This window comes from Osmerus eperlanus, chromosome 5 (assembly GCF_963692335.1).
Source record: "Osmerus eperlanus chromosome 5, fOsmEpe2.1, whole genome shotgun sequence".
In the NCBI taxonomy this organism is placed as follows: domain Eukaryota; kingdom Metazoa; phylum Chordata; class Actinopteri; order Osmeriformes; family Osmeridae; genus Osmerus; species Osmerus eperlanus.
Window position 1 is genome coordinate 538,335 of NC_085022.1, and position 23,937 is coordinate 562,271.

General features: G+C 46.4%; 4 protein-coding genes across 11 annotated transcripts in view; 1 reads left to right on the forward strand and 3 right to left on the reverse strand.

Annotated features, from left to right (window-relative positions):
• The first annotated feature begins 1,482 nt into the window (after positions 1 to 1,482).
• Positions 1,483 to 6,452, forward strand: mpi (mannose phosphate isomerase). 2 transcript variants are annotated; one of them, XM_062460888.1, is made up of 8 exons: positions 1,483 to 1,629; positions 2,108 to 2,235; positions 2,550 to 2,750; positions 3,031 to 3,172; positions 3,374 to 3,553; positions 3,741 to 3,911; positions 4,267 to 4,475; positions 4,902 to 6,452. In XM_062460888.1, the coding sequence occupies exons 1-8, from the start codon at positions 1,614 to 1,616 to the stop codon at positions 5,112 to 5,114; spliced, it is 1,260 nt and encodes a 419-aa protein (XP_062316872.1). In that variant the 5' UTR covers positions 1,483 to 1,613; the 3' UTR covers positions 5,115 to 6,452. The 2 variants fall into 2 exon arrangements, with proteins under 2 accessions (XP_062316872.1, XP_062316873.1); XM_062460889.1 differs by lacking the exon at positions 1,483 to 1,629 and adding an exon at positions 1,745 to 1,765.
• A 1,868-nt stretch (positions 6,453 to 8,320) lies between these two features.
• Positions 8,321 to 10,162, reverse strand: plex9.2 (PML-like exon 9.2). Of its 2 annotated transcripts, XM_062462842.1 has the most exons (3): positions 9,985 to 10,162; positions 8,644 to 9,287; positions 8,321 to 8,550 (listed from the first exon to the last, which is right to left on the reverse strand). In XM_062462842.1, exons 1-3 carry the CDS (start codon positions 10,040 to 10,042, stop codon positions 8,461 to 8,463), a joined length of 792 nt encoding a protein of 263 aa, XP_062318826.1. In that variant the 5' UTR covers positions 10,043 to 10,162; the 3' UTR covers positions 8,321 to 8,460. The 2 variants fall into 2 exon arrangements, with proteins under 2 accessions (XP_062318826.1, XP_062318827.1); XM_062462843.1 differs by having other exon boundaries at positions 8,321 to 9,287.
• Positions 10,163 to 10,345: 183 nt separating this feature from the next.
• On the reverse strand, positions 10,346 to 12,300 carry LOC134021739 (protein PML-like). Its single transcript, XM_062462844.1, has 3 exons — positions 12,165 to 12,300; positions 11,798 to 11,861; positions 10,346 to 11,247 (listed from the first exon to the last, which is right to left on the reverse strand). The coding sequence occupies exons 1-3, from the start codon at positions 12,171 to 12,173 to the stop codon at positions 10,688 to 10,690; spliced, it is 633 nt and encodes a 210-aa protein (XP_062318828.1). The 5' UTR covers positions 12,174 to 12,300; the 3' UTR covers positions 10,346 to 10,687.
• A 2,155-nt stretch (positions 12,301 to 14,455) lies between these two features.
• Positions 14,456 to 23,937, reverse strand: part of myo9ab (myosin IXAb) — a 96,784-nt gene continuing 87,302 nt past the window's right edge. For all 6 annotated transcript variants that reach the window (XM_062460891.1, XM_062460895.1, XM_062460894.1 and 3 more), the window contains 8 exons: positions 23,552 to 23,613; positions 23,138 to 23,330; positions 22,901 to 23,029; positions 22,555 to 22,660; positions 21,528 to 21,659; positions 19,202 to 19,325; positions 17,909 to 18,099; positions 14,456 to 17,595 (listed from right to left, as the gene is read on the reverse strand). In XM_062460891.1, the coding sequence (XP_062316875.1) occupies positions 17,112 to 17,595; positions 17,909 to 18,099; positions 19,202 to 19,325; positions 21,528 to 21,659; positions 22,555 to 22,660; positions 22,901 to 23,029; positions 23,138 to 23,330; positions 23,552 to 23,613 (1,421 nt within the window). In that variant the 3' untranslated portion in view covers positions 14,456 to 17,111. The remainder of the gene's footprint in view (positions 17,596 to 17,908; positions 18,100 to 19,201; positions 19,326 to 21,527; positions 21,660 to 22,554; positions 22,661 to 22,900; positions 23,030 to 23,137; positions 23,331 to 23,551; positions 23,614 to 23,937) is intronic.

The window sequence follows — 23,937 nt, forward strand, 5'->3', positions numbered from 1 at the left end:
ATGACCCAAAGGTTCATAACGAACCATCATTGTGTTTACCCAGTTTTACCCAATACAAAAACTAATAAAAATAATTTTCTTTTAACCTTTGCAATGTGGGGGGTCTGAGACAGCCCAACGGTTAAAAGAAAATGCTTCACTTTGTTTTTGTATGAGGTAAATTTGTCGCAATACGACGGTGGGTCACACGGCTGATGGGTCAGAATGACCCGAAGATAACACAAGGGTTAAAGCTAGACCGGAAGAGTCGAAAGTGGAAAGATGGCGCGGTCCAGTTTCGTGCTCTCGCTTGCCTCACTGCGCCACTGAGCACTTTTCATAGAAATGAATGGGGACGCCATATTGGAAGACAAATGTTGCTTCCTCTAGTAATATTAGGTGCGTTCGTCATGACCTGACTTCATGCAGCGCTGCAGCCGGCTGCAAACAAGTTACAATTGAACAACATGAAACTCCCCACAAGAGTGCAAGAGTGTACCTGTAGAAAAAACAATCAACAGTAAAAATATTTCACAGCGAGTACAAGAATTTGAAACTAACCAACAAGAGCAACACGTCTCTCAATACGAGTCATGGTGATCCTGGAGGAAACTAACATCAGGTCCAGCCAAGCATTCCTAAGTGCCGGTGTACTCCTGGAACAAGTGCGTCTTGAGCCTTTTCTTGAAGGATTCCTGATGGAGGTGGGGAGTTGATTCCACCATTGGGGGGCCAGACAGGAGAAGAGCTTGTGTTGGGACCGGGCGCTCTTGAGTGGTGGGACCACCAGACGGTTGTCAGAAGAAGACCGTAGGTGGCGGGGCGGGGGGGGGGGGGGGGGAGGAGGCTGGAGGAGAGACTTGATGTAGTCGGGTGCAGTCCCGTTCTCCGCTCGGAAGGTCAGTACCAGAGTCTTGAATATGATACGGGCCGTGATGGGAAGCCAGTGGAGGGAGATGAGGAGCGGGGTAACATGGGATTGTCTGGGTAGATTGAAGACCAGACTTGAAACAGTGAATTCTGGTTAGACTTTTTGTCCGATTTGAGAGGCGCCAAGGCTAAGTCACTGTGACGTAGCCATCAAAGTACCGTGAGATCGATTCGAGAACTGCCGGCTGTGTAGCCGAGCGCATTTTCTCAAGAGCAACTGAATGGGTTCAAATGACGACACAGCTATTTCATGATTTGCCAGACTCACACACGACAACTTTGACGCGTGTTTTGTAATTATTCTGACACCTTCAGTGTCGCCAATGCTCAAATCCGGACCAAACTGTTTAATTGAATTAAAAATATGTTGATGAAAGGGTTTTAGTCCGCCTCTTCACTAACGGAAAGACTACGTTTATTTATAAATAAAGTAAAGTAAGCAAACAGCGCTTGATCGGCCATGACCGATGTCAACGCAGCAAACTACGAGAAGCAGGAATGTCCGACTTTAAGGAGGCATTTTTAACCCCTCCCCTACTGCAATCGGCAACTCTCGCCGGTCGTTTCATGCAGCCGCAGTTCATGTCGAACGCACCTAATAACATGAAGGCTACCGTAACAAGGCTGACACCATTGTGGAAACACAAAGCCCATCTCACTCATGACGTCAGTAGTGCCGTGACGAGTCGACTACGTTGACAACCATGGAGGAAGTAAGAGGTAAGACCTATTCTTCCGTTTATAAAGTCTTCCCTGAATTTATTTAATATTTTGCGCGTGGTAATAAGTCCACTAGCCCTTAAAGCATCGAAGGAAATGTGTACGTTGTAGCCAAACGAGGATTCGTAACCATCTAGTATGTAGGAATGATTGCCAACTGTTAGGCTACGTTTGTTACAGCAAACCTAATCTTCAGAAGAGCAGACAATTTGTTTAGCCTCCCGGATTGGATAGCTATAGTTTCAAAGTAAGGTTGAGAAACACGGCAATACGTCAGTTAAGGCTCAGTGTTTATGTTTGGATTTCCATGGACGGAGATTCAGGGGTAGGGTTAGATTCCGGAATATCCTATGTAAGGGAACGTGTAAAAATGGCACGCTTTGTTAGACAGTAGGCCATTAACGTTTATAACAGTTTTACAATTCTCAAATGAACATTTTCATTTTAACTTGAGATTTGACTCAAACTTATTTTTCAGTCTTTCCACTATCCTGTGTGGTTCAGAAGTATGCGTGGGGAAAGATTGGCCTGGACAGTGAAGTTGCCAAACTAGTTGTGAGTGGAGATCCATCAGCTGTTATAGAAGATGGCGAACCATACGCAGAGGTAATTACAAATAAATAATTATCCAGTACCACCTGGCAACATTCCTATATCAAGGTTGATGCACATGTCATGTCAATGGAACAAGGTAGGGGCTCTACCAGTGAATGGTTTACTGATTCCTGTGCACACACAAAGCCCCACAGGATCTTGTCTGAGTCTCTTGCTCTGTCAGTTGTGCTGTATTTACAGTATCTCCTGGGTCGTCATCTCCCGTTTAGGATTATGTTGTACAGTGTAAACAACTGTGATCAACCTAATACATTACGCCATGGTTCTAAATATGGACAACTGTTGTTTTTAAATACCTCTTCCAGTTGTGGATGGGGGCCCACCCAAAAGGAGACGCTCTCATCATAGACAACAGGATACCCCAGAGGACCCTGAGCCAGTGGATAGCCGACTACCCCGGAACCCTGGGTTCAAAGGTCAAAGACACGTTCCAGGGCCAGCTGCCTTTCCTGTTTAAGGTCCTATCGGTCAACACAGCCCTGTCCATACAGGCCCACCCCAACAGAGTAAGACCTGGAACCACACAAGAGAACAGCTGATAAATACTCCAGTGTTCTTCCCAAGTGTGTTAAAACATTTGGGCACATATTAGAACATTGCATTTGTGTTAATATATATAAATATGCTTTAGGTAATGAATGTAAGTATAGGGAATAGTACAGTAGTAGGTACTGTATTTTATATAAAATATAAATATATAATCTAAATCAATAGTTTCCTCTTTTTACTGAAAACAAATAAGAAACTATGTTGAGTATTCCCCTGACCATGCTGGTGCACCATCAGGAGCTGGCTGCAAGGCTGCATTCTCAGTTTCCAGAGCACTACCCAGACAAGAACCACAAGCCAGAGATGGCCATTGCCCTCACGCGCTTTGAGGGCCTGTGTGGCTTCAGGCCTGTGGAGGAGATAACTAGCTTCCTGACATGTGAGTCCCATCCTCGGGTGTTAACTAGACTAGCATTAGACTCAGCTAATCTGGGTTTATGAAGCAATAACAGACAATAAAACTCAAAAGAAAGTACCAATACTAACTATTAAGAAATATTCTAAACAAGTAAAAATGGTATGATCCTATATAATGGTGTTAAAAGGTAAAAAGGTTGTATAGAGTATGTGTGTTTTCCAGCCGTGCCAGAGTTCCATGCCTTGGTGGGGAATGAAGCAGCTGAAGAGTTGCTAAGCAGCATGGGAGATGCAGTCTGCAGCTCTCTGGCCTTGAAGAAGTGCTTCACCAGGATGATGAACTGTGAAAAGAAGGTGTTTGTAGACCAGCTCAACATGCTCGTCAAGAGAGTCACTGAGGAAGGTACAGTACCAAACCTACAGGGTCTGTATCAACATTATCCAGTATGTCAACCCTTAATTTTGTATTGTTGGATATGTAATAAGAGTATTGTACATCCTCACCTAGAATTCAGTGTGAAACCAGTTTCAACACTTCGACATGGTAGCAGCACGATGCAGATGTTAACCCAGCAGTGTGGTGATCCTAGGGGCGGCCGGGAGGGACTCGGGCAGTAATGGGGAGCTGCTGCTGCGGCTGCACTCCCAGTACCCTGGAGACATTGGCTGCTTCTCCATCTACTTCCTGAACCGCGTGATCCTGGAGCCGGGAGAGGCCATGTTTTTGGGAGCCAGCGAGCCTCACGCATACCTGTGTGGAGGTACAACACAGCTCACCTGACCTCTGTTTCACCTGACCTCTGTTTCACCTGAACTCTGTTTCATGCTACTGATCAAGTACTGGCATCATATTACTGAATGCATGTTGTATGGTTTTATATGTTCAGCAATTAGATGTGATATAGATCTTATGTGAACTCTTGTTTTCACATATAAAGTAATTTAGCAAACAAAAAATATACAAATACAAATTAAGAAAATAAAAAAACATCCTACTGGACCTATCTCAGGCTAATCTAGAACAACACCACATTTACATTACATGTTATTCATTTAGCAGAAACAGCAATATCAAAGGCGATGTACGACCTCCTGTTTGTCCCCCGTGCTGTTCAGACTGTATCGAGTGCATGGCGTGTTCTGACAACACGGTGCGCGCCGGACTGACGCCCAAGTACATGGACGTCAAGACGCTGTGTGAGATGCTGAACTACAGCCCCGCCCCAGCGAGCGCCAAGATCTTCCCCTCTGTATCCGACCCCTCCGACCCCAACATCCTCCTCTATGACCCCCCCGTCCCTGACTTCACCGTCATGAGGATACAGGTACACCAGAGGGGGGAGGGAGAAACAGTAGATACAACTCAACTATTTCAAACTGGCTCCGTTCAAAGGCCTTGAAAGTATTTATGTATTTCTAATAATTTACTAATTGTGGTACTTTATTACATAATTTCCCAATGTTATATGGAGAGCTGTTGCTGTCTACTTTTTTCTTTTAATCCAATTGGTGGGATCAGCAAAATTTTCTTGCAACATCAACGGTCAAATAAAGGATGCTTCATCACTTTTATTGTTCACCAAAACCATGAGCAACTATTACTGTCATCTGTGTCATCTGTAAGCTGCCATCTAAAGTTGGTATTATTAGCTTATTTTCCCTCTGCTTTCTCTCTCTCTTCCTCCCTTCCTTTCCCTCTTCCCTACTGACTGTTCCTCCTTCCTCTCCGTCCTGCTATCCTGCCTCGCCAGGTGCCCCCGTCTGTGAAGAGGTACAGTGTGGCTCCGCTGGACTCTGCAGGCCTCCTCCTCGTGGTCGAGGGGGAGGCCACAGCCACTGCAGCGCTCGCTGACATCACCCTGACCAGGGGCACGGTCATCTTTATCTCAGCCAATGAGAGCGTCTCCCTGCATATCACCTCCCAGTTTGGAATGACCATGTTCCGGGCCTGCTGTCTCCTGTAGGCCCATCGACCTATCTTGCTGTCTCCATCATCATGCTAAGGCGATCCATTAGCACCAGTGTACCAGTGTGGGTACACAAATCATGCATGATCTATGATCTGTACTGTAGGAAGATCATATATTTTCATTGGTGCAGTAATGTGTATCTACCTGCCCCTCTTTGGGATGATTAAGCATGTTTAGTCTCTGAACCCAATGAACCCAATGTCATTATTTGCTACAAAGAAATCTTCCTCTAAATATTCGACTGTTCATTTCCCAACATGGTAATGTCATATGTTGAGATTCCTGCATGTTTAGGAATAATAAATACATGCCTTAATACACACTGCTGCATCTACAGTACATTATGTAATTATAGATTGTCTGTTTAATTACAGAAATGAGTGTGCTGGTACTGTATGATATAACTTGATACATTACTTTGTTGTGTTTACAAAGATGTTTGCACAAGGGCCAGTGGCGTTTTCATTTCAAGTAATTGCTGAAAAGACTTGAAGTATGGTCTTCCTAGAACATAAACTCACAAGGCCATTCACGAGTGAGAGTACCTCAAACTTCTGGACACAAAGTATTGAAACATTTTCTGGTTATTTGTAGTATTGTTTGAGTCATACTGTGTCAGTCCAAAACCAGTTCCACGGTATTAAATAGTAAGGAAAATAATACTTGGGGTTTCAAATTAAGTCATATTCGGCTACTGAAGTTATGTTTTGGTTTGAGATTGTTGAACTGTTTGAGGCCTATCCCTGTTTTGCTTCAGTTCCGGGTACTGATCTGTCATGAAATTAAAACTGTATTTAACCCTCGTGCTGCCTTCGGGTCACATGACCCAAAGGTTCATAACGAACCATCGTTGTGTTTACCCAATTTTACCCAATACAAAAACAAATAAAAATAATTTTCTTTTAACCTTCGCAATGTGGGGGGTCTGAGACAGCCCAACGGTTAAAAGAAAATGCTTCACTTTGTTTTTGTATGCGGTAAAGTTGTCGCAATACGACGGTGGGTCACAATGACTGATGGGTCAGAATGACCCGAAGATAACACAAGGGTTAAGGAACTGACAATGAGTTACTGAACTTGTTTTTCTGCCAATTGGTTCAGCTGATATTTAGTTATATAGAGTCAGTTTGCAATTAAATATTAATAACATTTTGGTTGAAAAATACTAGTTGATTTGAAGTGCGTTGTATTGCACAGTTTGACTTTATCACAAATGTTATCTTTTTCCAGTGAGGGATTGGGCATGGGTTTTGCATTTAGAACACTAGCATGGATTTCTACAGAGAATGGCTGCATGTTAACCTGAATTAATAAAGACCTTGTGCAGCCAATCTCATGTTTCCATTACAGTACATGTGGTATTTAACAGACTGGATGAAGAGGATGAAGACTGGGTGTAATGTACAACATAGCAGAAGCAATGTATACATTATAAACATGTATAATACATCTAAAAAGACAAGACATAGAAGCATTGTTAAACCAGACTCAGACAAATCAAGACGATTTAAGAATACTGCTGTAGCAGAGCCAACAGACAAACCACGTACCATCACACCTTTCCCCTACCCCCGACAAGGAGAAAGGGGGTTTTCCCCCCTTGTCCTTATCTCCAGAGCAGGAGCTTCAAAGCTTCTGGCCCAGCATGGGGTCAGAAGGTAGACCAAAATGGCCTTACAGTATGGAGACAAAGGATTTTAAGGAAGAACTAACTTTTCTGGATTTACAAACATATTCTCAAGGACTACATGGCTCATGGACACTATTTCAATGACAGTAGTTGATGTGTTATAATATGTTATATTATATGCATATATGTTATGTTATATGCTTTCCCTTTAATGCTGTGTTGATATAATTTGATGTTTTAATGTAACTTCCTTTCCTGTTATGATAAATCAGTCAATCTTGATATCAAAATGATTCTAATCTACAAACTAAACCATTTATTAATGTTGTATTGTTATATTTCGAAGTATAAGCAATACATGGACATTTGAAATAGCTGAACTCTGAAAAGTTATCAACCACTTCACACCCATACGTCAATCTCAGGATGGACGCCCAGGTGGGAGTAACTGACCAATCAAAGAGTTCACCTCCAAAAGGATACCCCCCTTTCTCAAGGATTATAAAACCTTGACGCACAAGCAATACTGGCTTTTTCTCAAGGATTCACCGGAAGTGTTCGCGACACATCTGACCTATCCTTCTCAATCAGCAACTCACTGGACCACTAGGAACTTGAAGAAAGATTCCTGAAAGATTTTGACAACGACGAACGGAACTTTGACTCTTCTTCTTCAAACTGACAACAGTAACTGCGATATTGCTACATTTCTTACTTGTGAACATTGGCATATTGTGATTTAATTTGTTACGTTTGATTTTAGTTTGCAAATGATTTAACCTAACATTCGTTAGGATTAGTTAACATACTCTCCCATTGTTCTCCAGAAGCCTATCTCTCTCTCTCCCTCCCCCCTCCCCATGCGCTCTCAACCTACCATCTTGTACCAACCCTCATCATAGTTTAGGACCTACTGTATACAGTTCAACTCAACTCACTTTCAACTCAACTAACCTATAACTTCTCTGGTATTTGTTCATTATAATTACATTTCCTTAAATAAATCATTGTTTATAATACTCGCGTTATCCCTCACGTTATCTGATCTGCTCTACTTTCATAGAAATTCACTACTTAAGATTGGACTGATTATTACGAAGGCTATTATTCAATAAGGTTTCCTCTGTCCCTTTAACACATAAGAGGTGGTGCCCCCAAGAACTACATACTTTATTATAAATTAAGTATTGCTAATCTTAAACGAGCAAACCCCGCTACACTGCTGTAATAAATGTTAGTCTAAATGCTTGATTTTAGTCTTTAATATTACCTAGCGCAGTGCCCATAATAGAGCTAGTGATTAAGATGTTGGTAAGTTAATTCAGTGTTGACCTAATTGGAGTTTGTGTGTGTTTCGTTAACGCAGGCAGTTTTGATGTAGTACAGTGCCTGCTCGCAAGATCCCTGTCTTCATCGCTCAGGGCAGCTCCACTCTGCATCTACGCGCTTATATATTATTCTCTGCAAGTCCTTGGGCCCTGAACACACAGCTGTTCACCTGCAACGTCACACAGCACCTGATTTTCCACATAACAACTTTTCCACATTTCCAAATAATAAGAATAAAAGCATTGCAATAAAATAAATTTATTTCCAATATTTTAAAATATGTATTTCAGGCTCACGCTAAAACAATATAACACAATGATTCTTCACCATGGCCCTGAGAATCTAACAGAGGGGTCGCTGTTCAACCGTGCTGGGTTAGCGTTAGTGATGGGTGGATCTCTCCCCCTCTTCATCTCCAGTTAGAGAGGTGCACTCTCCTCCTGGGGGGGGGAGGCAGCCATCTTGTGTTTTCTGACCAGCGAAGTAGAGGAAAGCAGAGAGAGAACAACACTGTAAGTTCTCCAACTTTCTGGACCTTCACGTGCCAGAAGCCTCTTTCTGCACCTCTGAAATCGTGACAGCTTGTCTTAGATGCTCCCACAGGGGGCGCTGTCCTGTGAGTTTAAATGGGCCCTCAGTGTTAGAGCAGGGCAGCTTCCTGGCTGGAGGGCCAGCCGTGGTCTCCAGGAGGAAGGCATGTCTGAGGACCTGCTCTGGTGTGGGCTCCAGCGCTGTGTAGAGCATCTGCAGCGCACTGACATCCTCCAGAGCATCGTGGGCCTTGTAGGAGACACCCAGGATTGTCCTCACTAGCGCCTCCTGGCGGAAGCTCTGCAGACCAGCATCCTTCAAAAGCTCTCTCGCTAGCGGCAGAGTGTCCAAGCAACCAGAAATCACTGACACAAACTCAGTTCTGAGGTCACACTCGTCCAGCGCTCTGGCCAGCACCCGGCAGTCGAAGCGTCGGATGTTGTGGCCGATGATGAGAGGCCGCTGGAGCATGCGCAGGAAGGCTATGAAGGATACGAGAACCTCTCTGAGAGAGTTGGTCAAGACCGGCTTGCGATGGAGGTACAGCTTGTGTCTCCGGACCCTGAAGCCTGTGACTGCGGCGGCCCGGGGCTGCACCCTGCAGCGGGGGACGGAGTACAGGCTGAGGGAGTGAGCACCACTCACCGCCGCCAGCTGGACGATCTCACAGCTCAGACCTGAGCACAGACCAGAAACACTTAACACACAGACAACTTATGTTTCCTTTTTTTATGGTTTTGATGCCAAGTTGTTTCTCAAAACAAACTGTTGAAGTAGTTTTCAGGATAATTTATAACAGCAAAAACAACGGGCTATTAATCAAAACATACAAAAGTCAGCATATGGCTCTTGCAAGAAGTGACTTGATGTCTTTAGAAAGTCCTCATCCTGGATGAGGGGATTCTGAGTGGTCATGATGAGACAGACTGCGACCTCTCAAAGGGAGCACATGAATACTTACTCCCATTATCTATTGTTAACTTGTCACTTATGTTACTGTATTTTCACTTTCACTGTGTGACCTCGGACTGCATATTTTGTCTCCCAACTCTGTTTACTTTTAGCTCCATCATCAGACGAACGAACAACGACTTGGCAATGAACTACTGAAGTAGAAACGTTATTAGATCGATGCACTTCGAGGATGTAGGTTTGAGTCTGAGATGTACAGGCATAATCAGGGCTCTCAAGTTTTATCAATAACTTTATTAAGTTTCACCCTCACCACATTTTCTCAGCGTGAGAAATGGTTGAAATGCGTAAGAAATACAAGGTGTTGCCTGAGAGCTTGAGAAATTGCCGAAAAGCGTGAGTCTGACGGCGAATGCGCAAATTTCACATTATTTAAATCTACAAATAAAAATAAAAACTCACCAAGCCCTGTTGTCTCCAAGTCAAAGAACACCACATTTTCGACTTTGATAGGAAACATCTCCAAATTCTAATCCTCATCAAATTGATTCAGTATCTCCAAATGCACCCTTCTTAGATTTTAAACAGTTCGCCACGCTTTCATTCCTCATTCGATCTACCTTCCTGTCCTCAACTGCGTTCCACTCGGTTCAGTGTCCAATCAGAATCTTCTGAGTTTAAGGCACGGTCAATCACTTCGTCCCAAACTGTAAAACGTAAAATGTTTTACATTCATTTATAATTTCCTCATTAACAGAACTTAAACATCAGCATTAGTGGGTGTAACTTTCAAATAACATAAGTGAATTGACGTCACTGATTTGATTATTGTTTTTTATTTAGGTACATTTGTATATGCCAACATGATTGAACAGCAATGTGTCATGACCAAATTGTGTTACAAATCCTGTTCAAATTAGAAAATATCTAATACAAAACTATATTACATTTTGAAAACTAGTTAGTCCTTGTTTGACAACAGAACAAAAGCATTTGGTCTGTTTCACTTTGACCTCCTGTAGTCTAACCAAGTGCACGAGTCAATGACCAGGGTTCTAGGTTTCATTATATACACTACATACACTGTTTATTAAGAACATTACATTTAATGGCCGCATCCAAAAAGCTGTCCATACCCACATTTGAAATCAAACCTGCGCCCCTGTCAGGGTCTAACTCTCTCAGGAGTATGTAACACCTGCTGCAGGGGGAACTTGAACCTGAGCACCATCTCTTCACTGGGTCTCCAGGTGTGAAACAACTCCTGCAGGGCTTTGACATCCTCTATTGCATTATGGGCCTCGTAGGACTTATCGAGAAAAAACTGAACCAGGAAGACCTGCGAGTACCTTTCCAGCCCGGGAGTGAGATCCCTGCTCATCTGTAAGGTATCCAGGAAACCAGACGCCACCTGAAGGAACTCCTGCCTCAGGCTGCATTCCTCCAGAGCCCTGGCCAGGATGGGGCAGTCAAAGCGTTTGGCGTTGTGGGCTGTCAGCAGGGGTCGATGGAAGGACCGGAGGAAGGTGATGAAGGAGGAGAGGGCCTCTCTGAGGGGCAGCGTGTCCACTGGTCGGCCATGGAGAAGCAGAGTGTGGTCGAGGACGGTGAGCCCGCTGACTCTAGACGCTCCATCTGAGAAGCTGCAGCGAGGGAGAGTGTACATGTTGAAGCTCCTCCCTCCACTGATGGCTGACAGCTGGGCGATGTCACATGCTGCAATGTCTGAGAGGAAGGAGGAGGAGAGAGAAGGATGTTTATACTCTTCACACTACAAGTCTTAGTGTGAATCAAGACAGATTTGCCTTACTTTTATATCCTTAACGCCGTGGCTACACCAAGCGCAGAAATGTTGCCTTGTGGACGCGGTGTGGACTCAGCAGAGTTCTAATCCGTTGTAAGCAATGAGAGTGGCTACACCAGACGCGGAAACTGAATTTACTCCGCGCTTGGTGTAGCCAAAGATTTACATTTAAGATGAATCCGTTATCTGTTTTTCTGTGTTTGTTTACCAGACTCTATGTAAAAAGGACCACGCAAACCTTGCGGAAAATAATTAAAATAGAAGCCAGTCTATTTATACATTTTCCGCACGGAAATTTCCGCACGGAAATTTCGTTTTCGCGTCTGGTGTAGCCACTCTCATTGCTTACAATGTATTAGAACTCTGCTGAGTCCACACTGCGTCCGCAAGGCAACATTTCAGTGCTTGGTGTAGCCACGGCGTAAAATCCGACAGTTTGACTAAAACCGTCCCATCTGTAAAATCACCTACCTAGACCAGTAGTCTCCAAATCAAAGAATACAATTGTATGATCCCCTGAAATTACTCCATTAGCCTATTAGAAAAATGTAATTTAAAATGTTAGTCTGTTATTCAAAATAATAAAGTTTTAAAGGGTTATGTAAACAGCTTTATGGCAGTTTGTCAGACATGGACTGAGCTCAGTCCTATCCTGATGGAGATCTTCATAAACATTCTTACTTTAGGACTTAATGTATGTCTGGGAAACGGGTCCTGTAGGCCTATTAATGGCCTATAAAATATGTAGAACGTGTATAGGCTATTGTAAAACATCATGTTATATGTTATATTCAACAGGTCTAAATCATTCTCTTTCAGAAAAAAATACGGATCTTACCGACTGCATGACGACGTCAAGACGGACCTATTATCAAATGAAATAAGTATTCTGTCGTTATGACTCTGGTAAACAACGCCTACAAACGTAAACTTTCGTTTTGTTTCAAACAAAACCTAAAATAACTTTCTTTTTGTCATTCGGTGAATAGGGGGATATTCCAGAAAGCGGGTTTAACAAACTGTGAACCTAACCCTGAACTCTGAGTTTATTTACCTTATGTAACTGTCTTGGAGAGTTACACCTTAAAATGTGAAACTCTGACTTTTCGGTTCCAGAACAGCTGATTTGAAAGAGTTAAATCAACTGGGAATATGTCCACTCGGAGTTAAACGCGTGAATGAGGTCTATTTAAGCCAACATCAATGGAACTCCACTCGGCTACAAAAAACGTCATCCTACTTCACCCCACTTCAGAAGTGTTAATTTATGGTGAATCTGAGCACATATTCCAGAAAAAAAGCAACACGGGTGTAGCAGCAGAGAGACAATTGGCGTGGGAGACAATTGATGGCCGAGTCAATGCATACGTTTGAATGCAGTAGCCTAGTCCATAGGCCTACGTTTAACATTTAACCACACTGTCCGTTAATATTACAGGTGAAAAAGGGGTGGAATGTAGGCTAATTTAATCAAATATCATGTTCACGTGCATCCCACGGCCGCAAAGCGCACTTGGCAGCATCTTAAAATGAAATAAAGGCAATAAAGAAGAAATGAAATGATATGTCTTTATTTCAGTGCCCAAAAAATGTGGTCGGTTGTGAGTGCACGTCCACGGTGTGTAACATTAGCGATTTAAGGGCTGAGAATGTTGCTAAAAAAACGTCAGATCACAGACGGTTGCATTCTGTTACTCAGCTGGAAATACAAAGTAATTAACATATAAAACACTCAGAGACTGCAGGTAGGTCTGTTGTGATATCTGAAATTGATTTAGCTAGTGTTGCTGTTGTTGCTAAATTCTGTAAGGTTTACAATTAATGCATATATTTAGGGTAAATCTACTAAATATATATTTACAATGTTTACACAGTTAACTACTTATATACTGCATATTTGTGTTACACAGTTATTATATGGTTACGATAATCTACCTCTGTGGTTTCCTTACATTTACATTAGTTGAAGCTCTTTCGGGCGACACGCCCCCCAGTCTCAAGTACATTTACATTTATTCATTTAGCAGACGCTTTTATCCAAAGCGACTTCCAAGAGAGAGCTTTACAAAGTGCATAGGTCACTGATCATAAAAACATTGCGAGTAGCCAAGTAGTAGTCAAGTAGAGAAGACTGATGATTTTCTCACGATTTCAAAGCCTAATTTAACATACCGGTACTTGTCGGTGTTTTTTTTACATTCGAATTTGGATGGGTAGTAAACAACACATTATTACGTAACTCTGTCATTGTGGCATTTCGTTCTTCTGTTGTTGACTATTATTTTTTTCTTCAGAAAAGTCCTGCTTCCTTCAACTGTTTTTAGCGTGCGCATAGGCTACTTATTTTAATGTTGTGAAACGTTAACAGCATATCTAAGATTATTTCATAGGAATGTCCCTGATTAAAATAAAGAGTAGTGCAAGTCATGACTCTGAATTGTTAACACAAATGTTTTTCTTCTTTTCTTCCAACCAAAACGATCAACTTCATGGTAATGACAGAGTTACGTGGACCAGGATGGTTGTTTCGCTATCGATTTTGACGTTTAACATGCAATTTATACTTTTGCATAAGTAGCCTACTACTTGCTACATGCTTCGATAGCCTAACAAATGTCCTGGTGCACGTAACTCTGCCAGGCTATTGCATTTTGTACTTCTGTCGATCAATTTCTTGTTAGTTACAGCATCCATTCAGTGACGAAGTGTTGTACCTACCCTTTCCGTTTTTGAGTTAATGTAATGTCGTTTCCATTTTGGTGGAGCGTGTCTTTGTATTGGGGGGAGGAGAGCAAGTCATCCTATTTGGGGGGAGTTGACTCGTATTTGGGGGATGCACTCATGTTAGTGTGTGTGATTTGCACTTCAGGGCCACCGCACATTCTTCTGTGGTGTGGTAAACTTAAAACTAATTTTCAATTCCACTTTACAGGATCTTTAAATGAATTGTGTTAAATAAAAGATAGTCTGTTGTTTGCTACGTCTGTGTCGGCCTGAGTTATTGGGTATTACACCGAGGGCTCAATGTTGCGAGTAGACAAGGGTGTTGGTAATCCACATCTTAATAATACTATACCTCTCTACGTGACAATATTGCCAGAAATAAATTACAATTCATATCACTTTGACTCCGGTTTAGCTTTTTTTAATAAGCTTTTTCTTTCATAAATTCATTTTTTTTCTTTTATTTTTTACAACCATAGACTTTGTATCTTTAAAAAAAACTACACAAATTGCACCTTATACATACAACTGTGTCCAGAGAAGCACACACTAACAGATACAAAGCTCAAGTTGGATTTTTGCTGTTTTAGCACAAGTATGACAGAACAATCATGATCTGTTACACCGTTGGACATGGTTAATCATATGAGTCATACACAGGATAATATATCCTTTTATAACAGGCATTATTTCAATGTACAATCTAAAACATGATCATAAATACAATATACATCCTGTGTATTCAAGGAAAAACAAACATGTATATAAAGCAGAGCATGCCAGTGATAGGTACATTCACAACAGCAGAATGCCTTGGCCGCTGCCAACTTGAATCACTACAAAATGTCATCTTTTCTTTCCATAGAGGGTATTGGACCAGTTTGGATGGACTACATCTCCCATGCTCCAATGGACTGGATGGACTACATTTCCCATGCTCCAATGCCTTACATTAAGTGTGTTCGACTTCATGCAGCACCGGCGGCGCCGACAGCCGGCTGCAGCCGGCTCCCTTGAAGTTGAGAATGCCATTGGCTGCTTCAAGTCAGCCGGGCTGCAGGCGACGCCGGCGCTGCATGAAGTCGAACGCACCTAGTGCTTCACTCTCTGGGTTGCGGCTCTTCCGTACAACCCAACTTGGTTGTGAAAAGTGTCCGTCTTCATCATGTAGATAAGAGGTAACTATAGCAACAAGTCTCCACTCATCCTAGAAAAGGTTGAGAATCTAAATGACACGACTAAGACTTGATCCGTATGAGGTGGGATTGTGACGAGCCCGTGAGTTTATAAGATATGAAGACCTGCCTGGAAAAGAGGCCACTGAAGCTGTAATCTTGGTCCTTGTTGTTGCTTACTGTAGTACTATGACGAGCAGTTACTGTACTGTCAAACCACTAAATACTGTCTTCTCTCATATACAGGGCAAGCACAGGTGTTGAGATATAAAATCCTTAAAGGATGTACAGTAGATAGGATATTGCACAGTGGGTATAGATACTTTAAGGACAGAGAAAGTCATGATTCATGTAGAGTACTGTACCATTGATAGTTGATAGTAGAGCCAGATAGAATGGACGGCTGAAACAGACACAGCTTTTTATATCTAAAGCTTATCGAGTTGCATGATCGTACTCTAAAATTCTACTTCTTCAAGCCCAACCTTGGATGGAGACAATGTTATTTAACTTGTGTAAACACCTAGCACATGATTGACAGAGGTGAGCGATTTGGCCAATGGAGCAAGACACACATGGCTGCAGTGTGTTTGTGTGTGTGTTTCTGAGGATGGACAGAACATGATCTGTTGGGAAAGTAAATGTTCACATTATAGCCACACACACACAAACATTATTGGCTTACATCTCAACTAAACATTACCATGCCAAGTCATGATAACATTGATAGAAAAAATGGCAATAGAAAATAACAAGAAACAAACCAATAACAAGACATCCAAAAAGCTTCAAGTCCTGACGGCTAACTCTAACCCTGGGGTCTCAGACTGGCTAACCCTGGGGTCTCAGACTGGCTAACCCTGGGGTCTCAGACTGGCTAACCCTGGGGTCTCAGACTGGCTAACCCTGGGGTCTCAGAACAGACCAGAGGGTTGTGGCCACCCAGTCAGTGGTGGGAAAGACATTGCATGTTATGGCTGATGACCCCTGACTCCTGACCATGGCCATTGCTGCACTGATGAGGGGTCAGTAGAGTCAGACTCCACCAGTAGAGGCAGTAGAGTCAGACTCCACCAGTTAGAATAATGGCACCAACTGAACACAAGTGGTTTTGTTCATTTAAACATAAACAGGAAAAAACAAAACTTGAATCCCATAAAGTTCAGAGATGGATATATCAAGTTCACCTCCTGCTGGGAGATAGATATATCTACCACAGACGATGCAGCAGCACTGAAGTTTATTTCTATGTACAATGTTTACTCAACAACATAATTAATAATAATAAGAACAACAGCAATACTAATATAATTGTACACATTTTTATATTTCAACAGTCTCTTAACAGATACAGTATAGGAAAATGTTAAATGAAGGAGCATGCAGCCTTGACAGGCTGGACTGTGTAAACGTGGAAGCTGACAGAAGAGTAGTATCAAATGACCAAAATGCTCTTGTACTCTTCAATGGAGTGTTCAGTCTGTTTGATTGCCAGTCCTTCTGCTCAGCAGAGGGTGCTGTTACTTTGGCAGTGTCTCTGTCTGGTTAGTCTACTGTCTAACCCTCTGGACCTCCATCAAGAAGAAGTGTAAAGCCCAAAGCCACTTCTCTTCTCCTACTTCTCCCCAGTCTGTAGCCATCTTACCGTCTCAATGTTCCATCCTTCCATCTCCCTCCCACCCCTCACCTCCTCAGAGCTCTCTCCTGTCCAGCACAGAAATCCCACAATGCACCTGGGTCTTGAGGGGCCCCCGAGGCTGAAGGCAGGAGGGCTGAGGAGAGCGTGACCCGCTGACGGGGGCGTCACCTGCAGCCCTACCAGCCCCTCTCCAATCCTAGCTTCCTCCACCACGAAGGGACCAGAGCACGGCCCTCCTGTCCTAAGCTCACACCATGAACTCGTTGCTTCCATACAGGACCAGCTGCTGGGGCGGGGAGGAGAGGTGGGCGTCCCTGCTGCGGCCCTCGTCCCGGGGGGAGCTCCTGCTCAGTCTGAGGCGGCTCTTCACCGCCCTGGGGTCTCCCTCCCCCGTCGGCAGGGGCGTGGCCAGGGAGCAGGAGAGCAGCGGGCCGGAGGACGAGGAGCGGACCCGGTAGAGAGGAGATGGAGGGACGGTTGAGGACAGAGAGGAGGAGGGGTGGTAGGAGGAGGAGGAGATGGAGGAGGAGACAGAGGAGGTGGAGTCCACAGAGTCGGGCTGGTGTTTAAGGGTGCGCCGGATTTTGCCGTCCAACTTCCTGGATCGGTACGTGCCGCAGTCGGAGGAGGTGGAGGGGGCATGGAGGTTCTCAGAGCTGCCGATGGAGGCCTCTGTCTCATCATCAGACGCTCGCGGCTCCAGCACCAACATCTCATATGTCAGCTCCTCCCTACACAGATAATACACAGCACAGGTTACACACAGTACAGGTAACACAGCATACAGGTTACACAAAGCACAGGCTATACACAGTACAGGTTACACACAGCACAGGCTATACACAGTACAGGTTACACACAGCACAGGCTATACACAGTACAGGTAACACAGCACAGGCTATACACAGTACAGGTAACACAGAATACAGGTTACACAAAGCACAGGTAACACACAGTAGAGGCAGTCCAGCTGGCAAACATGACAAAACAGACAAAAACAGGGATGGAAGTGTACTGGAGGTGAGTCGGAAGAGGAGCTCGTACTTCTCCTTCTGCAGACTCTCGATGTGCTGGCTGAGGATCCTCTCCTCCTGCAGCAGGTCTGCCTGCTGCTCCGCCAAGTCCAGCTCCGCCCCCCCGCCCGCAGCCCCCCCCGGCCCCCCTTGCTCCACCGGGACCTGGGGGCTGAGCGGGGGGGCGGGGGTGTGGCCGCTCCCCCACACGCGGCCCTTGCCCTGCAATGACATTGGGGACAGGGGCAGTTAGACAGAGGGGCAGGTAGACAGAGGGGTAGGTAGACAGAGGGGTAGGTAGGCAGAGGGGTAGGTAGGCAGAGGGGTAGGTAGGCAGAGGGGCAGGTAGACAGAGGGGTAGGTAGGCAGAGGGGTAGGTAGGCAGAGGGGTAGGTAGGCAGAGGGGTAGGCAGGCAGAGGGGTAGGCAGGCAGAGGGGTAGGCAGGCAGAGGGGTAGGCAGGCAGAGGGGTAGGTAGGCAGAGGGGTAGGTAGACAGAGGGGTAGGCAGGCAGAGGGGTAGGCAGGCAGAGGGGTAGGTAGGCAGAGGGGTAGGTAGACAGAGGGGTAGGTAGGCAGAGGGGTAGGTAGACAGAGGGGTAGGTAGGCAGAGGGGTAGGTAGGCAGAGGGGTAGGTAGGCAGAGGGGTAGGTAGGCAGAGGGGTAGGTAGGCAGAGGGGTAGGCAGGCAGAGGGGTAGGCAGGCAGAGGGGTAGGTAGGCAGAGGGGTAGGTAGGCAGAGGGGTAGGCAGGCAGAGGGGTAGGCAGGCAGAGGGGTAGGCAGGCAGAGGGGTAGGTAGGCAGAGGGGTAGGTAGGCAGAGGGGTAGGTAGGCAGAGGGGTAGGTAGACAGAGGGGTAGGTAGGCAGAGGGGTAGGTAGACAGAGGGGTAGGTAGACAGAGGAGTAGGTAGGCAGAGGGGTAGGTAGGCAGAGGGGTAGGTAGACAGAGGGGTAGGTAGGCAGAGGGGTAGGTAGGCAGAGGGGTAGGTAGACAGAGGGGTAGGTAGACAGAGGGGTAGGTAGGCAGAGGGGTAGCAAATACCCTTCAGCTGATTTACATGAACACCCCAAGGTGGTTGGGAAACACTTCAATGTCAATGTGGTTGGATCAGTATGGATCAGTATGGGTTCACTGGGATAGTGATGATGTTTCAGTCATAGTCTGCAGTTTGCATATCCAGCTAGTTAGGTCTGGGAGTCCCAAACACAGACTGACAGGTGACAGGAATATGGGATTCAGAAAAAGAGGGTGAGTTAAATCGTCCTCCAGAGCTGTGCTGAGCTACAGAGTTGGTGGTTATATTGTGTAACAAGGTGCAGTCCTACCATAGTCCTCCTGAGATGGGAAAGACGGCTCCGTGCCTTGTTCTCAGCAAACTCCAGACTGCTGATGTCCTTCAGACGCGCCTTGTACTTGCTCATTTGCTCGTTAATGACCAGCTCCACACACCTGGAGGACAGGGCGACAGTCACACACAACCCTACAGAACAGGACTGAGACTTTACTATTAGCCTGCATTTTTGCATATGTAACCGCATCTCAGCTACCAGTCTCAGACACAGTGAGCATAAACTACTACAGTGCAACAATAACATCTCAATTCTTTCTCTCTTTAGATAAAAGCTAAATAAAATGTAAGACTTATAGTGTGACGTGATGAAGCTGTCTGTGTCATGAGTTGGCTGTGAGGTCAGGTGAGGAAAGGCTGGCTGTGAGGTCAGGTGAGGTCAGGCTGGCTGTGAGGTCAGGAGAGGTCAGGCTGGCTGTGAGGTCAGGAGAGGTCAGGCTGGCTGTGAGGTCAGGTGAGGAAAGGCTGGCTGTGAGGTCAGGAGAGGAAAGGCTGGCTGTGAGGTCAGGAGAGGAAAGGCTGGCTGTGAGATCAGGTGAGGAAAGGCTGGCTGTGAGGTCAGGAGAGGTCAGGCTGGCTGTGAGGTCAGGAGAGGAAAGGCTGGCTGTGAGGTCAGGAGAGGAAAGGCTGGCTGTGAGGTCAGGAGAGGTCAGGCTGGCTGTGAGGTCAGGTGAGGAAAGGCTGGCTGTGAGGTCAGGAGAGGTCAGGCTGGCTGTGAGGTCAGGAGAGGAAAGGCTGGCTGTGAGGTCAGGAGAGGTCACGCTGGCTGTGAGGTCAGGAGAGGTCAGGCTGGCTGTGTTGTGAGGTCAGGAGAGGTCAGGCTGGCTGTGAGGTCAGGAGAGGAAAGGCTGGCTGTGAGGTCAGGAAAGGTCAGGCTGGCTGTGAGGTCAGGAGAGGAAAGGCTGGCTGTGAGGTCAGGTGAGGTCAGGCTGGCTGTGAGGTCAGGAGAGGTCAGGCTGGCTGTGAGGTCAGGAGAGGTCAGGCTGGCTGTGAGGTCAGGTGAGGAAAGGCTGGCTGTGAGGTCAGGAGAGGTCAGGCTGGCTGTGAGGTCAGGAGAGGTCAGGCTGGCTGTGAGGTCAGGAGAGGTCAGGCTGGCTGTGAGGTCAGGTGAGGAAAGGCTGGCTGTGAGGTCAGGAGAGGAAAGGCTGGCTGTGAGGTCAGGAGAGGAAAGGCTGGCTGTGAGGTCAGGAGAGGAAAGGCTGGCTGTGAGGTCAGGAGAGGAAAGGCTGGCTGTGAGGTCAGGAGAGGAAAGGCTGGCTGTGAGATCAGGTGAGGAAAGGCTGGCTGTGAGGTCAGGTGAGGAAAGGCTGGCTGTGAGGTCAGGAGAGGTCAGGCTGGCTGTGAGGTCAGGAGAGGAAAGGCTGGCTGTGAGGTCAGGAGAGGAAAGGCTGGCTGTGAGGTCAGGAGAGGTCAGGCTGGCTGTGAGGTCAGGTGAGGAAAGGCTGGCTGTGAGGTCAGGAGAGGAAAGGCTGGCTGTGAGGTCAGGAGAGGTCAGGCTGGCTGTGAGGTCAGGTGAGGAAAGGCTGGCTGTGAGGTCAGGAGAGGAAAGGCTGGCTGTGAGGTCAGGAGAGGTCAGGCTGGCTGTGAGGTCAGGAGAGGAAAGGCTGGCTGTGAGGTCAGGTGAGGAAAGGCTGGCTGTGAGGTCAGGTGAGGAAAGGCTGGCTGTGAGGTCAGGAGAGGAAAGGCTGGCTGTGAGGTCAGGAGAGGTCAGGCTGGCTGTGAGGTCAGGAGAGGAAAGGCTGGCTGTGAGGTCAGGAGAGGAAAGGCTGGTTGTGAGGTCAGGAGAGGTCAGGCTGGCTGTGAGGTCAGGAGAGGTCAGGCTGGCTGTGAGGTCAGGAGAGGTCAGGCTGGCTGTGAGGTCAGGAGAGGAAAGGCTGGCTGTGAGATCAGGTGAGGAAAGGCTGGCTGTGAGGTCAGGAGAGGAAAGGCTGGCTGTGAGATCAGGTGAGGAAAGGCTGGCTGTGAGGTCAGGAGAGGTCAGGCTGGCTGTGAGGTCAGGAGAGGAAAGGCTGGTTGTGAGGTCAGGAGAGGAAAGGCTGGCTGTGAGGTCAGGAGAGGAAAGGCTGGCTGTGAGGTCAGGAGAGGTCAGGCTGGCTGTGAGGTCAGGAGAGGTCAGGCTGGCTGTGAGGTCAGGAGAGGTCAGGAGAGGTCAGGCTGGCTGTGAGGTCAGGAGAGGAAAGGCTGGCTGTGAGGTCAGGAGAGGTCAGGCTGGCTGTGAGGTCAGGAGAGGTCAGGCTGGCTGTGAGGTCAGGAGAGGAAAGGCTGGCTGTGTTGTGAGGTCAGGAGAGGTCAGGGAGTCTCACGCGGTGGTCTTGCTGATGTCCTGGACACTCTGCAGGGGGTCGGTGGTGTCAGGGCAGCGCAGGATGCAGGGGGCGAACACGATGGCCAGGGCGTTGGCAGACATCCTGTTGGTTTCCTCCTGCAAAGTGATTCTGCAAACGCACACACACACACACGTGCACGCACACACACACGTGCACACACACACACACGTGCACACACACGTGCACGCACACACACGTGCACACACACACACACACACACACGTGCACACACACACACGTGCACGCACACACACACGTGCACACACACACGTGCACACACACACACGTGCACGCACGCACACACGCGCACGCGCACGTGCACACACGTGCACAAACACGTGCACGCACACACGTGCACGCACACACACACACACGTGCACGCACACACACACGTGCACGCACACACACACGTGCACACACGTGCACACACACACGTGCACACACACACACGTGCACACACACACGTGCACGCACGCACACATACACGCATGCACACACACATACACGCATAGATACACACACGCACACACATTAGAGATCTTTGTAGTAACTGATATGCTATTTTTTAAATGTATTTGTTTATTTGTCAGGGACAATGCAGCGCACATTATTACATACATAGATAATGTTGTAGATGTGTTGCATAAAAGGTTTTTAGCCAATAGGCTAATTTGCAACCCCAGTCCCTGGTCAGACCTTTCTAAAAAGTTAGGCAAATACAATTTACTGCATAGTGTGAGTTACTCAATCATGCAGCACATGCAATGTATTAGTATATCAACATTTCACAGATTCATGACCACATTACACACAACAGCACATCACGTAACAACACAATACATTACAACAGGGACAACAGAGACACACTATGATACTGGATGATGGATTCCACAACATTCACTTACATAAAACGTTACTCTGCTCCCAAATAACCCATTTTCAGTACCCTCATTTGCAACTGCTTATACCCTGATTCAGCGGGCTGTTGTCCCTGGTGCCGTACCTGACCAGGTGGAAGAGGAGCCTCTCCAGGGTGCTGAGGTGTGTTCTACTGAGCTGGTCGATCACAGCGTACACCCCCCGGACCTCGTCCCGCCTGTCTGCCTGGCCTGCAGAGGAGCAACCATTCAGAACACTTCAGCAACAGGCCGCTGCCAACACACACACTCTCAAGGTTTCTGCCGAAGACGAACACTGAAGAACAGTTCAGCTTGCTGCAGAACATGCTGATGCCATGAAAAAAGCCACCCTGGCTAGATCTGTCAAAGCCATCCATTCTTGCTACACCACTACAGATAGCCAGTTCCTTGAAAAGCCAGGATCCAGTCAGTCAGGATGGATGTCCTTACCCATGGCTCTCAGGAACTCCTCGTAGAGTTCAAAGGTCATCAGGGGGTTGGGGAGGTCGCGGAGCCACTGTTTGAGCACGCTGGCGATGACGTGGATGTTGTAGTCGTCCAGATTCATGCTGTTCACATCTGACACAGAAAGGGGGAGGAGGTCAGGGCGCTCAACCTTTAATGATCCCACGAATAAACATGGCTGGCTGAGAACCCTGTTAACCCTAACCCTAACCTTAACCATACCCGTGTCCAGGCCTTGCCGGAGCTCCTTGATCTTATTGGTGGAGCCAGACTTCCTGAAGATGCCCTCTGTATACAGGCCGTGCATCTCGATGTAGTTGATGAGCTTCTCCACCACTAGAGGCACTGTCCTCTCCTCGCTGGTCAGACGAGACAGCTCCACTCCAAACTGCCTGGAAGACAGCTCTGGGTCGTACTGAACACACACACACACGTACACACACACACACACACGTACACGTACACACACACACACACACGCACATGCATGCATGCATGCATGCACGTACATACATGCGTCACTGACAGCCATTGAGATTGCTGTCCAAGGTATAAAATGTTGGCTATACACTATGAATATGTAACATTTATTAACAGTGATAACGTATCGTATATAAACTAAAATTTCCCTCCTACCTTTTTACTACACTGACTGGTCATCCTGGAGCAGCACTTCCTGTGGCACGCGTAGCGACACACTGGAGGAAGGAGAAGAGCACAGACTCAGAGCCGGTTCTAACCTCTTTACCAGCTGTAAAAACATCTGGCATTCGCCCGCCAGTCAGTCAAAGACCAGGAAGACGAGCTAAGGTTGATAACAGAGCTGCAGGCAGGCTGGGGAGACGTGTAGCATGTAGCTACACCCAGAGATGAAGATGCCATTAGGGCTGGTATAGAGGCTCTGTTCCAAGATGGAAGATGGGTTTATTAGAGACGAGCAGAAGGTCATCTGATTATGACACTTAGAAACAAGTGGGATAAATAAAGTAAGAGTGGAAGGGTGTTTCAGAGTAGTTATGCAT